Genomic DNA, 17,623 nt, shown 5'->3' with positions numbered 1-17,623 from the left:
TTTCTAAACCTAGTTTTTTAAAGACTATGGTCGGAACATTCTGTGTTACTTGCACAGTAACCGGCTATCCTTGTTTCTTTTTGGGTTAGTATTATCAGAAAGTTGTCAATCATAAGTTTTTTTCACAAATTTTAAGAGCTTTGAGATCTATATTTTTGAGAAATTAGAAAAAGTTTTCAAAAATAAAAAAGGCAATTTTTTTAGTTTACTTTCAATGGTCTGTTGGCTATGTTCTTCAAAATTTCCATAAGAGTCAAATGAGAAATAACTCGTGAGTGTTCAGAGGTGATGAACACGAGGAAGACTCTTATTTAGCTCGTGTTTTTTTTTTTCAGGAAAAGTCTTAATTTGTTCACATTTAATTTCGATTTTTCGCGGTTTGACACTTGATTTTTTTCAGGTCCAGTTCATTTTTCATCTAAAAAGGAAAATGAACTCAACTATCGAACAGCAGAAGTGTAAAGGTTACAAAAAACTTGATCGACTTCTAGTTGCGAAAGTGTATTTTAATTTTCAGATTTCCCAGCTAAATAGAAATTTTACCTATTGATCCAGGTTTCGAAAAGCGCATATCAAAAAGCACATATCATAAAGTATTCTTGAAATTCAAAGAGCACTAGGAGCATATATTTCACATCGAAAGTTAACGGTTTTTTCATTTAACAAGTCAGTTTTTTTCTTCTTCCTTGCGTTCATTACTCTTTTCCTACTATCAGTTGGAACTATACTTTAGCAGAATCAATTGGTATCTTGGTTCATATTAAATTTAAATTTCTTGGTGTCTCCGGTACCTTTAGTCCTGCTTTCGAATCTGACAAGGACTTGTTTTTTTTTTCAAACGGGCTATGTTCGGCCTATTATTTTTCTGCTTATGCTTTGTTTCTGCTGAATCTATTATAGGTCTGAAAAGGTCTCGTTTCAAAGATTTAGCTGGCGTGATTCAAATGCCTTTAATATTTTCAGAAAGTTCTCCCTGTATCGAGAGAAGCTGGTTCAAAATTTCTGAGTTTTAGTCTAATTTAGGTCTCAAAAAGTCCACTTGTTTGAACGTTTCGTAAGATTTAGGTCCCAAAAAGTCGACTTTTTACTAGTGTCTTACGATTGTAAGATTCCCACAGGATTGAAAAATCTAGTTTTCTCAAGTTAGGTTAGGATAGCTATAATATTTTTTTCTTCGGAAGTCAGTTTTTTTTCTGCGTTTTTTGACACTTTTTCAAGTATGTTGACTATGTTTCGTTGTTCGAAGACAATTGTTTTCGGTTGTGCTGATGTTATCCATACGGATATTGTAGTAAAACATCCCTTTATAAACAATGTACAATTAGGTGCTAAAACTACCAGTTGGTAATGTTTACATATTATAAACCTAACTGATTACATAATACATAAGTCTGCGTATTAAATAAGTATCTATCTATACCTAACAACATATGTATTAGTTATTATGAAACGCCGTATCTCAAATGCTTCGAGGTCAGCGTCGACCAGACTTAACGTTCCAAACTGAATTTAAGTTGCTCTCTCTATCTCTTCATATTCCAATTCTTAGTTAGCGATTAAGCATAGACTTTGAACATCGAAATTATACAGTTTATACCTCACCTAACGGCTGAGGGTATAACATGGCGCAGCCAGCACTCACCAAGAACCCATTGGGGATTACGCCGTTTTGGCAGAAAGCGTCCGCGGAACCACCAGTAGAGTGGGACAAATGGAACCAGCAGCTGTTTCTTGGCATCATCGCCAAAGATGGGATGAATTTGAACAAACTCCTACGCAACCCTCCAGCTGTTCGGAAACCCCAAGAACCAGGCTATGAACTGAATATAGATGGGGAAACAGACAAACAAATACGCGATCGAAACCTACGTAACCAAGAAAAACGTGTAGCATGGGAGAATCAGTGTCAACATTTGGATAACCTCGGTCCCACCGTCGACGGCATACCATGGGAGGAAGCCGATATCAAATGCCGAAGTTACATATATTTGTGTTTGGGGACGGAGGGACAAAGACGACTCACACAATATTACCCAAATCTTAAAATTCAAGATACCTCCACCAAAGAATTTTGGACACTCCTAACACGACTGTTTGTTAAAGAACGCAACGTAACATTCGATCGGTACGAAGCTTTTACACGCAAACAGGGGAAAACGGAATCCCTGGAAGAATTCCACTGCGGACTCACGGAACTTGTGGTAAAAGGAAACTTCAAATGCACGGCATGCAACGATGTAGGCCTGGAGTCCGAAATAGTCAGAGATCTATTTACGGCAAATATGTCAAACGACGAAGTTCAAAAAGACCTTCTCGCCGAAACAAAAACACCCGCACAAGCATTGGACTACGCAATAAAACGTGAAAAAGGTCCCGAGAACCAAGTTTACATAAGAAAACAAGGAACTTCAAATAGTCATACCGGACTCCCGAATATAAAATCCGAACCAGTAAACTTCGTCCAAAAGCGGGGTGGATATAAATCTCAACAGAGAGGGGGACGCGGCAGAGGAGGACAAACGCCAAGGAACTATTCGGAAAAGGCCGGACAGAGGAAAGATTGTTTCAAATGCGGAAATGCATTTTCAGCAACTCATTTAGCCCAATGTCCGGCGCGTGACAAAATTTGCAACAAGTGCACCAAGAGGGGCCATTTCGCAAGACTGTGTAAATCTAGCGAGGTAAACGCAATTCAAGAGGAGAATCAACAACAACAAGACCATCAAAGCACCGATATGACAGCCTACGTCAATTATCTACAAGCGGGTGACGTTATCCCGGGGTGGGAACTAATCCATCCGGACGATACATCCACAAACTGGATAAATTTTGAACCAAGACGGGCAGAACAATTACTTGACACAGATCTTAAAGGACACCTTATACGGGTGCGCTCGGGGAAAAACAACATCGTTTTTATCGCCGACACAGGATCACCAACATCGTTCGTAAACGAGAAAACAGCCAACCTACTGGCTACGACAATCACGTCAGCAGTAAGAACAACAATGAGGGATGACGATGAAGCTAACAAAATGGATGCATTACACCTCACACATCCAGGACAAGGTGGAATGCTAGAGGCTGCAAGACATGTGTGGTATCCGTACCTCCACCGAGACATTGTGGCAACTGCTCAAAACTGCAAAAACTGCCGGGAAAAGGGTAAGAACTTTAAAGTTATCTCGGGTAAACAACACTACTCAACATTGGACGCGGTGGTAGAACCGAATGAAGAAATCCAATTGGATTTTGCAGGACCCTTACCGGATGAAAACGATAAGGAAGTTTACATATTGGTGGGTGTCGATCGCTTCTCACGTTTTCCGTACGCAAAAGTTGTTACCAATAACAAAGCGGATACAATCATCCGCTTTATGCAAAACCACATAGTCAACCAGGGCGTACCCCGTGCGATCAGATGCGACCAAGCACAAGGTTTCAGGGCCAAAAAGTTCCGCATTTATTGTAAAGCGCATAACATAAAACTGATTTTCGCACCGGTGGACGACCATCGAGCTATAGGTATGGTCGAAAGGCTCATACGGACATTAAAATCGCGATTAGCAATTATGAAGATAGATAAATCAAATCGTCCGTATAAATTAGCATCAGACGTGGCTGAATTAATAAAAACACTCCGTATTACACCTAACACTTCTACAAAAGTTACACCATTTGAATCTCACTATGGTAGAAAAGCTAATACACCCCTAAGTAATCTTAGCACATCGTCAAAATTGTCAAACCTTTCGTGGCAAAATACGAAACTGTCATGTTTAGACGAAAAAGTACTAACGAAACCAGCGTTGTCGGCGGAAACAATGTGGAACAGAGAAGTCAACAGCGAGGACGAGTTGGATCTCAAATACAAGCAGAAGCCCACATCCGATCACCAATATGTGCCAGAACCGACGTTCAACCCGGCTTCACCAGAAAAAAACAACGCGGAACAAAGCACAACCAAGGCTCATCATGACACAGCCACAACATCTGGAAAACGACGCGCACACCTCCAACCGGATGTACGCACACACAAGGATGCAGTAACACTCGACAGTAGTGATGAGGAATTCGACCGGAGGCTACTCCAGAAATTCCCAATAGGTGCGCATCTACCTTTATCAAACAAACCTTATGAAGCCAGATCACTCCAGGAAGCTTTCCTAAAAGAAAAATCTAATAACTTGGAAAACGTAAGAACACGTAACCCCATAAGACTCCTAACAAAACAAGAAAAGGAAAATCTACGCAGAGCTCCGTTAGTATTCCTGAAGGACCGTTTTAAGGGTCCAGCACATACCATAGATCCTAAAACAGGACTACGTCTAGAACAGGTCGCTAGGAAAACGGGAACAATAGCGAGAAAAACTAAAAATGCGGGAACATTCGGGGCACAATTCAAAATTATTAAAAATGGCGCAATATTGAATTACTCCCCACATACTGCGTGGATAATGGAAGACGGGAAGCAACCTAGGTTAATTAGACACGACGGTCTTGCATTCATACCGGATCCAAGAGTATATGGTAAATGTAGACCAGCGGCACTAAAGGACTTTGTCGCTTATAAACACCTAACAAGAGCTAAACCGCGTATTTTAGGACCAAAGTCACCTAGCATGGGGGCACAAAAGAAACCAGAAGACAAATCATCGACAATCCCCGAAAACCACCTCCAAAATCCACTCAGGAAGTCCTACAACAAACACTCAACAGACGAGCTCTCGGCCCACAAAAGTTATTATCAACAGTTACATCAAGAAATCAGAAGAATGCCCGCAACAGCAGCAAACCAGCAACGCAACGCCTCCCGGCAAAATCGGTTCCACGGAGAACAATTAGCCCAAAGAAAAAAGCTAAAGCCGACCCCGCAACGATCGAATTCGACTGTGACACCTCGATTTCACTTTCATCGGATATAGAGCTCGACCATAAAACCCCATCTCCAAGTAAACAACCCGCAGCCAAACGAATTGATCGAAAATCCACACCGGAAACAAACTCGCCGGAAATTCGAAGATCGACGCGAGCACGAACAAGCACGTTAGCCGGAAAATTCGGCAAAGCAATTCCAATTGGTAACATATCTACCAATACAGATATGTCAGGCATGGTAGCAACCATCGAACATGCAAATACGGAGGACATTACATCAAAGGAACCTAACACCTCCAATACCATCGACATATGCGACGCACAAACCACGATAGACAAAGAGACCACAGTATGCCTATCGCCATCAGTGGCAACGTCAGAGGAAATAGTGTGTACAGAAGTTCTTATGAGTAACGATACGCCTGAAAACGCCCGCGAAACAACCACAACCGCTACACCACCAAGAACCACAAGCTCACGTTACATACTAGACAAACAAAAGATCACAGAGGACTCCTTCAGTAAAGACTTTGAGGACGCTATGAATTTCCTGCAATCGATCAGCCCGATTAGAGGAAATTCCATGACCTTTCAGAGGGAAAAAGAAGGAGATACACAAAAGTCCACAAGCCAGGCGGAGGATCTTGAAAATCCTTAAATTGAAAACTCAATTTCTCGCAAGGAGGGAAATGTTATCCATACGGATATTGTAGTAAAACATCCCTTTATAAACAATGTAGAATTAGGTGCTAAAACTACCAGTTGGTAATGTTTACATATTATAAACCTAACTGATTACATAATACATATAGAAGTCTGCGTATTAAATAAGTATCTATCTATACCTAACAACATATGTATTAGTTATTATGAAACGCCGTATCTCAAATGCTTCGAGGTCAGCGTCGACCAGACTTAACGTTCCAAACTGAATTTAAGTTGCTCTCTCTATCTCTTCATATTCCAATTCTTAGTTAGCGATTAAGCATAGACTTTGAACATCGAAATTATACAGTTTATACCTCACCTAACGGCTGAGGGTAAAACAGCTGAGTTGACCACTGCGTTCGTGTTTGTTTTTGTTTGCGAAAAAAACGTGAATGATTTAAGCTTCTAAGAGAAATTTAATTTTAAATTTTGCTGCGGAATTCTAAAATTACCCTTTGACCCAGTTTTCTCAAATTGAGTCAGTTTATCGGAAATTCAAACTGACAATCGTAAAAGATTTCTGGAACTTTGAAGAGCTTTAGGGTGATCTATTTTGATTTGTTCAATTATATACTTGGTATTGCATTGTGCAAAAGCATTCATTAGAAGATGATAGGACATGGCGACTTGAAGACTTAAGTGTGAATAAACCAGCTGAAGTGTATGCGATCCGAAAAAAAAAGTTTATTAACCAGCCAAAAGTTACGTAATTTGTGTTGAAATTCGCGCAGCTTCGTAACTGTTATATAATTTGCAAGAAAACGCTTGTTATACTACGAGTTTAATTTTCTCACATAACTCGAGTAAAAATAGCTGCATAGCATTATAGCATTGGTGTTTCAATCACCAGTGTTGTATCCGCTTTAATAGAGCCAAGTCTTCGAAGATAGGAAGGCGTTATGGCGCATTTGGAAAAAAATTGCTCTAAATCCAAGGTAATTTAGTGAAGCTCATTTAATTAAACTAGTGTTTCTTGCGTTTCAGAGCTCCTGTTTGTCATTTTTTGTCTGTGTTTGCGAAGTGCAGTTTCGCCTCTGTGTAAATAAATTTTATTATGCAATTGTCTTGTATTTTCGGATGTTTTATATGGTTAGCTGGTCTATGTGCGACCTAGAAGTCTTGTGTGGTTCTATTATGCAATAATTAACCCTGTTGGCTTTTTCTAAGCTGTGCTGTGTTTTTCTTCAGTCTTCACGCAGATGCGCTCTATCCTTGGTAAGTTGAATACTCACCCCAAGTATGATAATTTGGTCCCTAAAATATAGATGGGTCCTTCAACGAAAAAGTTGGACGCTTAAGTTTATTGAAACATAGCTACACTTGTTTCCTTGCATTTAAAAACCTTAAATAAACATGGCGGGACCATCTCTCGTACTAACTTATGCAATGGACCCAATTATCATACTTGTGCTGTTAAATGCTAGCTACAGTTCAGTTGGTATCAAGTTTATTGCTCAACGAAATAAATACAGCTTTTGGAGAATTTTAAGGTGTATTTGTTTGATTTTGCTTTGGTATGTTTGTTCATGCCAGACTTTCAATTCAATTTCTTATGTTTTTTTAATAATAAGATCGAGAATTGAAAGTTTTCATAATTGTTTTTGAAAAAAAAAATTACCTGGAACAAAGGTTTTAGACAATTTAAAGGTATGTGAATTATTCAAGTTGGACAATAAATTTGTTATCAATTATAACAGCGCCAGCGCTACAACAGCAGTTATTTATTAAAGCAGATCAGAGCAAAGATAATCTATCAATGTATAAACACATTATTTATTGTGTTAGTTTGTTTGTTTGTCCGATCCCCCATATTCTTGCTCTAGTTTACCCAAACTGTTTGAATTCTGCTCTACTTAGTTCGATGAATATCTCATTTTTTAACAAATGTAACCTTTAAAATAACTCGCAGCCTTTGAATGATATAACAGCAGTTGAATCAGCAGCTATGTATGTATTAATGTAAATGATCAACTGAGTTGAGGGTGTTTTAGTGAACACGCTGCTTAAGCTAACCTCATTTCATCAGGTTCCTCTCACCAGAGCAGCAACTTATTGTCTTCTAGTTGTTTCAGCAAATTTCGATAATCTGTCGGGGGCTGTTCGCGCAACAGAAGGCAGAATGCCCGAAAGCTTTCAGTCAGTCAGCGTTCTTAAAACTCTTCCAAATCGACTGATTGTTATGCTCATTTTTTTCGAGTTTTTGAGAGCTGAACTTTGATTGGCTCATGTAATTTTCGGTCTTTTTTTCAACTTGGTACTACTATGATAGAGTGGTCCCTTGAAAATAACCAGGTCCTTTGAGAATAAGACACCTGGGGCTCTGAAAGCGTTTAGTAATTAGGATTTAGACATTCAGAAAAGATGTCACTGTATATTTTCAAACCAGTTTATGTTTCGTTACTTCGTAAAACCTCCCCACTCATCATTTTAAGATAGAAAATTCACAGAAAAGGTAAACATTGAGGTTTGATGACAAATAAATCAAAACAGTTATTGTTGTTAAACCGTAAAATAAGTTGAAGCGAGCATATTCTTGATATAAATAAGATAGTAATTGCAATTATTTACCTGAACTGTTTCTTGACTCAACATATTCTGCGCGATGTTTGAAATGAATAATTTATTCATAAATTAGTTATCAAAATTATGCCATGCAAAATGAATGCGGGAGCTGTCTATCATAATTGCTTTTTCTTGGGACCACTCTATCATAGTAGTACCGTAAACGTCCCTCACCTGGTTGGTTTGTGGCATCAATTAAGGAAGATATTTGCCCTCTGTATGCGCTCTCTGGCTTCGTCTTTTTAGTTTCAAAAGTGGATTGTAACTTTACGAAACCCCGAAGGGAGTAATGGTCTTATGTACTGATCCAATTTTGAGTTGTTCAGATTTTGTGCTTAGTTTCAGTATCTCTACAAATTCATGTTGGCCGATGTACCAGCAAATCACTAAAAGTGGCCGCAGTTCCAGATGCCCACAGTACCAGCAAACCAATATCATTGCCTTAATTTTTTCCATCGTAATTTTTTTAGTAGTTGATGAAAAACTGGAATGAGCAGTTTTTCAGGAATGAGCAGTTTTTGTAGGTAGTATGAGAAGCTCTTCTCAAAATTTTGAAGCAAGGTTTTGAGAAGTCTGTTTTTGGTTGTATCTATACTTGCGAGAGCAAGTGTGTTGCAACCGTGTACCAATTTTTTCCCCGTAAAATAGTTTGTTCACAGGATTCATCTACTTGTATTTTCTGTTGTAAATACATATTTTGAGCTTTTAAACATTTTAAATGACCGCGCTTTTTACGCTTGCGATTAGCAATCGTTATCAAATCGGAGTATAAATGTTTTTCCGGTTAACAACTTCTTTAAAAGAATCACGTTGTAAATGGGTTCCCAATGAATTCATTTTTCTTAGCATTTCAAGTACAAATGATATGGAGGCAACAAATGCTTATAATTATAATGTTTATGCTACCATCCCGATCTCACAAAAATGTTTTGTTGGCTCGTTTGACGCTCGATATTTGTTTTTGAATTTTCAGATAACGCCGTCAAATGTGTTTGTCGCAAATGGAACATTATTCCAGACAAAGTGTTAAAGTTTTGAATTGTAAAAGAGCGAAATGATTTTCACTTGTATTGGTCTTGGTGAATTTTTTATTTGTTTTTTTTTTTCAGGAAAGACACGTTAAATTTGATAACCCTAAAATTCGATTGCTCACAGTTTTTTTTTCTATTTCTTTTTAAGGTGTATTTAAAGGTATTCTTAATGTGAATTTAATAATGGGTTTTACTTTATTGTTTTGCTTGTGTATTGAAAAATTTATCGATTCCAGTTTTCTCAAAAAATGTTTTAAAAGATTCAAGTGTCAATGGTGCTGTATTGATGACACTTTTATAGGTCGTGATAATTGAGGAAAAAAATTTAATTTGTCAGACTATTTTTCATCTACTCGGGATTAACTTCTGGTTTCTTTTCAAGTTTAATTAAAATTCATTATTCCAAGGAAGGGAGGTTCCGCTTTCCAATAATGAAAGCAGAAATGGTGCGAAAAATCGTTAACGGATTTTAGTTTCCAAAGTGGATTTTAAATTTTAGCGGAAGTTTTTTCAGCGGAAGATAAACTTTGTATATTGATCCAGTTTTCTCTAAATCGATTATTTTATTTTATCATTAAACTTATTTATCATTACCATAAAACAGTTAATCGATTATTGTTTTTGAAATGCAAGGAGCCGGAACGCCATATATTTTTTACTTTGAATCTAGCGTTCATGGACACTTTTTCGACTGCATGTTGGCTATGTTTTGAATTGGGAAGAACTTTAAGGTGAAATTTTTGTTTCCTTTGAAATTGATAAGTTGATAAATATTGTTCGATATCTTGGATTTTAAAGTATTTTCTACTTGTCTGTTTTCTATTTCGTTGATTTTGTTTTTGCCTTTTTTTGTTGCTTGTGTTCGCCTCCTTACACAGATTCGCCTCTGTGTGTAATTAGTTTTGTTGAAGCCCGGTTTTTTATGCACTCCTTCTGAAAGTTATTTTAGTTAGCTCAATCTAATTTTTTTTATTGAAAACAGATTGGTGAAATAAAATCTTCATTGTTCCGACCATTGAAAACGGGGAGGAACTTTGCATTCGGGTGTGTTTGTTTTTTTTTTGTTTTTCTTTTTATTTTTAACGCAAAATTTGGAACCACAAAAAGTCGTCGGAATTAGTCGAGTGATATATAATATATCCCAATTTTGATATCCCAAATATATCCCAATTTCCCATATTATCTCCCAAATATCCCAATTTTGATAAAAATTGGTTGAAATAAATATTTTGAGTCTTAGTCTAATTTCCAACGATTAAAGCAAGCGAGCAGGCTTATTATTGAAAGATAAGCCAAGGACTTTTTTTATTTTTTTTCTAGTCATTTTTCGACAAAAACCGTTGCGTGATTTGCCCATTTTACTGCGATTGTCGAACGTATGTAAATTTCAGGTTATTTTTAGATCTTTTAATCATACCACGCTCAAAAACAACACTAATTTGGAGGCAAAAAAAACGGTATTTTTGAGAATATGGTCGGAACATTCTGTGCTACCTTCACAGCAAACGTATATCTTTGTTGATTATTTGATATGATTGACTATAACAGTGTAAAATGTAAATGTTATATTTATGTCTGCCTGCTTATGAGAAATTCGAGCACATTAAGTTTCTTTAAATAAATTGTGGCCACATGAATAGATTATATGATCAGCTTATTCGTTTTTCTTGGTTAGGTATAGTTTGTTCAAAAAAATTCTGATTTTTTGAAAACATTGTTAAAAAATTAGTTATAATGCATGACTCAATTGTTCGAAATATCAATGTTAGATATTAGCAATGAAATACACTAGTGGACAAAATTAGGCGCAAATTCATATTTTTTCTCTAAAATACCTGTTTTCAAGGATGATTTTGGACAACTTTCATGTGGAATTAAAACAAAATTTTGCAAACGATCAAAGCTGCCTTTCATGAAACAACAATATTTTGTTTTCAATTACTTAACAAAATAAACCGGGTCTGAAAATGCCAGTTTTCCTCATGTGCACTAAGTTTTGCATCGTAGAGAATTCTTTTCTGAATAAGCGGAGTAAAAAATGTTCATGCGACGTGAAACCTCAGCGAGAAAATTGAAAGAAATAGTCGAAGGTTTTACTAATTCCGGCTTTTTCACGCGAAGTGAAAATTTTTAGTGCGGATAATGAAAACTGGCTTTTTCAGACGCGGAAAAAACGTGTAAATAGTTCAAATTAAAAATTGAAACTTTACTAGAGGGTACTTTAGAGCATTTGCTGTCCTTTGATGTAAAAGTTTTGTTAAAATTCAAAATAAATATTGTCCGAAGTGGTCTTCAAATTAGGCCTTTTAGAGAGTAAAACTTGAATTTGCGTTTAATTTTGTTAACTAGTGTAGATGCAAATGCTCAGGTTTGATTTGTTTATGCTATACGATACAAGTTACCGTTAAATAATTGATATGCTAGTCGAGCTTTAGAATAGCTGATACTTTACCACTGTCTAACGATTGAAACTTGCTACTGCGATTTCAAGAGTATTAGTCAATTGCTGCTGACCTTCCCAAGGGTTTAGCGAATTGTGTTATTTCGCCATTAAATTACTCAGTCTAGAAATCAAGGGTATCGATACAAACCGAAGTAATCTTATACAGGCTAACAGTCTTTCATCATATGCGATTAATATTTGGTTTCTCGGCTATTGAAGAATAGAAACAATATTTCTGACTGTTTTGAAGACTGATTTTTTAAACTATATTAATAGGTTTATGAAATTAATTTAAAAAATGCGTTAATGGTAAGTCGGAACCGAGTGTCATGTCAAATTAAAAACTTTTAATTTTTCGAAGTGGTCGGAACACTTATTCAGTGATATTTTTGACCTCAATAATTTTGAGCTCTTTAGTAATGCTTAAAGGAATATTTTCCGGGACTAATACTATATTTAGCGAATTTGTCTGAATAAGTTAGTGAGTTATCCATAATACGAAAAGTAATACGCAAATATAATTGTCGTCATTTTATTGCGTTCTCAAGTTGTAAAGAAACACCGGGAAAGTTGTTAACTTCAATTTGACAAAATATAGATGGTGTGTTAATAGATTGTCAGCAAACTGGTCGTCATGGTGTGTGAATTGCATCATATGCATGAGTGTGAAATTGTATGTGAACCCTAATTATTAAATTTAAGCTCGTGATTTTTCTATAGCTTGTTGAATTAATTTTTAAAGATGATGATTGTACTTTTTTAGCGCTGCGTAATATGGGAATGCAGAATTCGAAAGACGCCGCTGGAAGCAGCTCAGCTGAAGTTACTCCAAAACACAAATCTGCAGTTAGTGGACAGCACCACGCGAGGTTTGCTCTAGAAGCACAAACGTCATCAGTGCAGCGCAATGAGTCGCATAAATCCCACAAAGACAGCACTCAGTCAGCAGTGATGAACTTCTTCAGAAACAGAGTGAGAAGTAGATCCAGTGCTGACTCTATCGCTATGGCCAACAGGAAGAACTTGATGTTAGCCACCAGCAGAAAGGGAAAGGGTGTAATTGTGGAGAACGGAGGAGCTATAAAAAGGTTTGAAATGCAAATAACTAAGTTACGAAAAACAACCAAAACATTGCATGTAGTTCCGAACCAGGGGCACAACAGTGGTTCTCCTTAAAAAGTTCAACAGCTCGTATTTTGGTCCTTAGTAACGTGAATAAGTTGTCTTAGAAGTCCTGAAAATGTTCAAAGTTTTCCCTCGATTGTTTGAATAAAATTGATGTTACCTAGGTACGATGATGGAGACTCTTCGGGACGTGGAACCAAGAAGTTCCAGTCAGACCAGAGCTCGAAGGGACTCGGGGGAGCTACTCTATCCGAGAAAGTCCTCATCATGCAGCCAATTTTGCGGTTTTTGCAGCTGCTTTGTGAAAACCACAATCTTGATCTACAGGTAAGTTTCAATCGATTTCAATGTATCTATGAAATGTGTGACGTAACTGGAGGATTGTTAGCGCTCTAAACTACTTTCTCTAAATTTTACTGCTAAGTATCTTTTACTGCTAAATTTTAACTGCGCTAAATCATTTAGGTTCCTCGCAAATTTTGCTGCAGGTCAAGTTTGATGCTAAGCCGCTTCAGTCGTGATTCGGAATCCGAAAAGATATTAGAAACGTTTAAAATGGTTCTAAGGATATATATTTGTCAGGCAACCTACGAGGGCATTGAATAATGACTTATCTCTGATCACCCCGAATCTGATTTTGAATTATGGCCTAATTATTAAACTTTCGGGGAAAAAATAAGAGTTCGGAATTAAGTTAAAAATCAATGATTATAGAGTTTGGATCTTTCTGTGATAATGTCCTAAATGGCTTTAAAATGCCCCTGTAAAAACGATATTCTTTTCATTGAAGCCCGGTTTTGTTCTGCAAATCTATCTTAATTGCGAGTATTTGCATGAAATTATTCCAGAACTTCCTGCGCGTGCAGAGCACTAAAAGCAAATACAACATGGTCTGTGAGACGTTGCAGTTCCTGGACTGTATCTGTGGCAGCACCACCGGAGGCCTAGGACTGCTGGGTCTCTACATCAACGAGAACAACACCAATCTCATCAACCAGGCTCTGGAGACACTTACTGAGTACTGTCAGGGCCCATGTCACGAAAACCAAGTTAGCTAATCGGTGGTCTTTTATCAATTCATTTTTCCGAAATAACTTTATCAGGGAAAAGATATTACAACACACTGGAAACATCCTTTAGAACTTTTAAATTTCTTAAATTGAATTTTTTTTCCAAAATCCTTTTATGATATTTTGGGATCTAAGAAAGAGACTATCCTGTGGGCTTTTTTTAATCGCGTAAACGATCTTTTTGACAGCTTTAAATATTTGTCCATTTTTCAGAACGCAATAGCAGTGCATGAGTCCAATGGGATTGACATCATCATCGCCCTCATTCTGAAAGACATTACTCCACTAGGCGAGAGGAGGATGGACTTTGTGTGGGAGTTGAGGAACAATGCGAGCAAGCTTCTCCTGGCCATTATGGAGAGCAGATTGGACTCGGAGAACGCAGAGAGGATACTCTATAATATGACACCAAGAGAATTGGTTAGACGAGATCGATTGTAATTAGAGTCAATTGATTACACATTTAAGGGTCAATTTTCAAGGGCAAAAGGTTTTCGCTTTGCTACAGCTTCGCGGCATTTATATTTGGTAGATCGACCCTACGAGGTTGTTAAGGCGCCGTTGCCGCCCAACTTTTGTGAAATTGGAAGTGCGGGCCAAAGAAACTTTTTTGGTCAAACCTTACATTTTACCAAAACTCACTTGAAACACAAGGTTGAAAATTTTATTAAAAAAGGCTATTCATCTCATCTCAAAAATAAAAAGTTCTTTGTTCCCAGGCGTGACATGCCCACACAAGTATGCTTTTTTCGATATCCTTTTTTGGTCGGCCAACCTTACAATTTTTTCTAAAGAAACATTCGGCTTCAACATGCTAATTTTGACGGGCAACGCGCTACTTACTACAAAACGAGGCTCTTAAATGTATTTTTGGACGCTTTTTAAAAAAAATGAAATATTTACCCTTTCCAAAACCCTCAACCCTCTACTGCATGTTCCTTTAATTATTCCAAGATTTTTCCATTCGGAACCCTTATTTGAATCGAAAAATTGAATAAGATTTGACTGCCTTGAAGATCGTATTTTGAGATTTATTTTCATACTGACTGAATTGGTAGGTGGAAGTGATAAAGAAAGCATATGCGGAAGGATCAATCAACGACAACAATGGTATGGGACTAGTAGCCGGAGGATCTATTGACGACCTGGACTCCACGAATGACGAGGACGATGACGACGAGACATCCCCCAGACAAGTGGGACACAACATATACATTCTAGCACACCAGTTGTCCCAACACAATAAGGAACTGGCAACTTATATAAGGTAACTACTGCTGCATATGTGTTTTTAACTCTGGTTCATAGATTACTGGCTATCAACGAAGTCATTTATAGTATATATATTATTATACTAAAATCAGGGCCTTTTGAGGTTGCTTGTCATGCACTTTCTGTACATTTTGACTAATCGTAAACTAATTACAATTAGATGAAGCGGTTATTGGGTGTCAACCAACCAGTCTATTTTCTGTATACTCCTTGTACCATTCCTGGAGTAACGAGTGTAAATCTATTATCGTTACTTATACATCAGAACTTAAATCATAAGCAAAATCATAGCACTAAAGTTATGTACTTGAAATTTAGGCTTAATTTGCAGCTTCCCTGCAGAAGTACTTCTGACCTGAAATGCGCAAACAGCAGACGCAAAATCAAATCATATACCTTGAAATTTTGATTAAAAGAACACTTTGTATTTTTACACGGAATACTCGAAATATACCAAAAAATTATACGGTGTTTATTTGGATCATTGGATGTATACCGAATATATTCACATTTATTCACGATTTGTGTAGCCAAAAGAAACGGTATGCGAATATACGGGTTGTTTTGTACGTCTAGAGTCAACATGCTTATGGTCACGGCAATGCACTAGTGTCAACAGGAATATGGCCAAATTTATAATTATGTAACTCTTTATGTTTTTCTTTTTCTCAGGGCTGGAAGTGGGTTACATCTAACAGATTCATACCCACCAAGACCCAAGCCCACAGTGTGAGTGAACGAAGCCGCCATTACTCACATTCATGGACCCTGAATTGAGTTTTTTCGGGTGCTAATTTTTCTTGAACAAATTTTGGATGAACATTTTTATTTGATGACTTATCAAATTATAGCTGAAACTGTTCCAGCTATGAGATTGAGGGTGAAAGTGGCGATTTGAATAAAAATTATGTCAGCCTTTTTTTTAGGTTGACCAAATTAATTTTCCGAGCACTCCCACATTTTTGGGCACTTTCTGCCGTTTTTGGGCACTTTCTGCCGTTTTTGGGCACTTTCTGCCGTTTTTGGGCACTTTCTAGAAAATTATAACCAACAAATTGCGTATTTTCGGTGCGCGCTCCCATTCAAAATTAGTATGTATTGGCAAAGGCGTTTTTACAAAAATTTTAGTGTTGATTGGTGAGTTTGAATTTTAGAGTTGATCGGAGGGGACCCTTGGGTTGGTGAGGGGTTCGAATCCCTGAGGGGGGCCTTCCCCTAAATCTGCCCCTGATTCGAATTAACCTTGATTCGCCCTCATGTTCGATGAAAAATTTCCGGAAAAGTAGCCTAGAAATTAGTTTCTAAACTAAGTGGTTATTCTTGTTGAGCTGAACCTCGCAAATGCTGGTCATTTCCCTCATAAGTAATCTCAATTCCATCAACTAGCAACTCCAATGTTTTCTAGTCCAGAACATTCCAAAAATGAGCCGGACAGAGCTGCTCTGGACCATTACGCCAGCCACACAGCCCAGATAGAGATTGTGAGAGCGGATAGAGTGATGGAACGGATAGTGTTCCCTGTTCCCCCAATTTGTGAGTACTTGACGGGGGAGACCAAGATGCTTGTGTACACTACGACTGAAAGGGATGACCAGGGGTCAAAGGTCACTGACTTTTTCGACAAGACAGACGACATGTTTATGGAGATGAAATGGCAGAAGAAACTGAGATGTTAGTTCATTCTGTCAGTTGCAAAGTTTACAAGTGGAAAGTTCAGATTTAGTCCAGGGTCTAACTAAGGTTTCTTATAAATATAATCACGTATACGTTCTCTCAACTGTATAAGGGAGTTCAATTACGTTCTTGCTGTGTAGCGTATTTTGAATAGTCGTTCTCTGAAAATGAACTCTTTACTATCGGCTGTGGTCTTTGTGTTTCAGCACAGCCGCTGTTGTGTTGGATCAGCACCAACATGTCTCTGTGGGGTACGATCTCTTTTAATCTGGCTGTCCTCATCAACCTCATAGTCGCGTTCTTCTACCCATTCGACCAGGAGAGAAACAGGTCAGCTGTCAACTTCCGAAGAACACATCACGTGTAATGAACTGAAATAAGTGTGGTTGGCTTCATTCAAGTTATCGATAGATACCTTTGATTGATTTGGATCACAATCGAAAAATCAAAAGAATGTTTAAGTGCCATGAAAAATTTTTTTTTTAAAATCACAAGTTGGTTTCCGGTCATTCAAAGAATTTCTATGAAAAATTCAACTATAAAACAATGATAGCCGGTTACTGTGCAAGTTGCAAAGAATGTTCCGACCATTTTTTCAGTTTTTGAGTCCAAAAAGCGCTGAAAAACTCAAAACACTAATTTTTCTCGAGTAAAATTAAGTTTTCATGTCTTAAATTAAGCATAAATAAGCTGTTGTAAGCCTGCTCGCTTGCTTTTTTGCTCGAAATAGAAACAAAAATTTTAAACCAGTTTTTCTCGACCCTGAGTAACTTTTTGAATATTTTTTAATGTAATTCGAATCACGACTGAAAGGGGCTTGAATTTGGTATATCACTAGACACATTTTGATGATTATCTGT

At 37.4% G+C, this 17,623-nt stretch overlaps 1 protein-coding gene across 2 annotated transcripts in view; it reads left to right on the top strand.

Annotated features, from left to right (window-relative positions):
• LOC134838864 (inositol 1,4,5-trisphosphate receptor type 1-like) overlaps positions 1 to 17,623 on the top strand; it is a 466,592-nt gene that overhangs the window by 436,520 nt on the left and 12,449 nt on the right. For both annotated transcript variants that reach the window (XM_063854157.1, XM_063854158.1), the window contains 9 exons: positions 6,775 to 6,801; positions 12,386 to 12,710; positions 12,912 to 13,074; positions 13,596 to 13,796; positions 14,031 to 14,237; positions 14,876 to 15,084; positions 15,762 to 15,818; positions 16,495 to 16,760; positions 16,970 to 17,093. In XM_063854157.1, the coding sequence (XP_063710227.1) occupies positions 6,775 to 6,801; positions 12,386 to 12,710; positions 12,912 to 13,074; positions 13,596 to 13,796; positions 14,031 to 14,237; positions 14,876 to 15,084; positions 15,762 to 15,818; positions 16,495 to 16,760; positions 16,970 to 17,093 (1,579 nt within the window). The remainder of the gene's footprint in view (positions 1 to 6,774; positions 6,802 to 12,385; positions 12,711 to 12,911; positions 13,075 to 13,595; positions 13,797 to 14,030; positions 14,238 to 14,875; positions 15,085 to 15,761; positions 15,819 to 16,494; positions 16,761 to 16,969; positions 17,094 to 17,623) is intronic.

This window comes from Symsagittifera roscoffensis, chromosome 2 (genome assembly GCF_963678635.1).
Source record: "Symsagittifera roscoffensis chromosome 2, txSymRosc1.1, whole genome shotgun sequence".
Lineage (NCBI taxonomy): Eukaryota > Metazoa > Xenacoelomorpha > Acoela > Convolutidae > Symsagittifera > Symsagittifera roscoffensis.
Note: the sequence above shows the minus strand (reverse complement) of the source record. Positions and strands in the feature narration are given on the sequence as shown.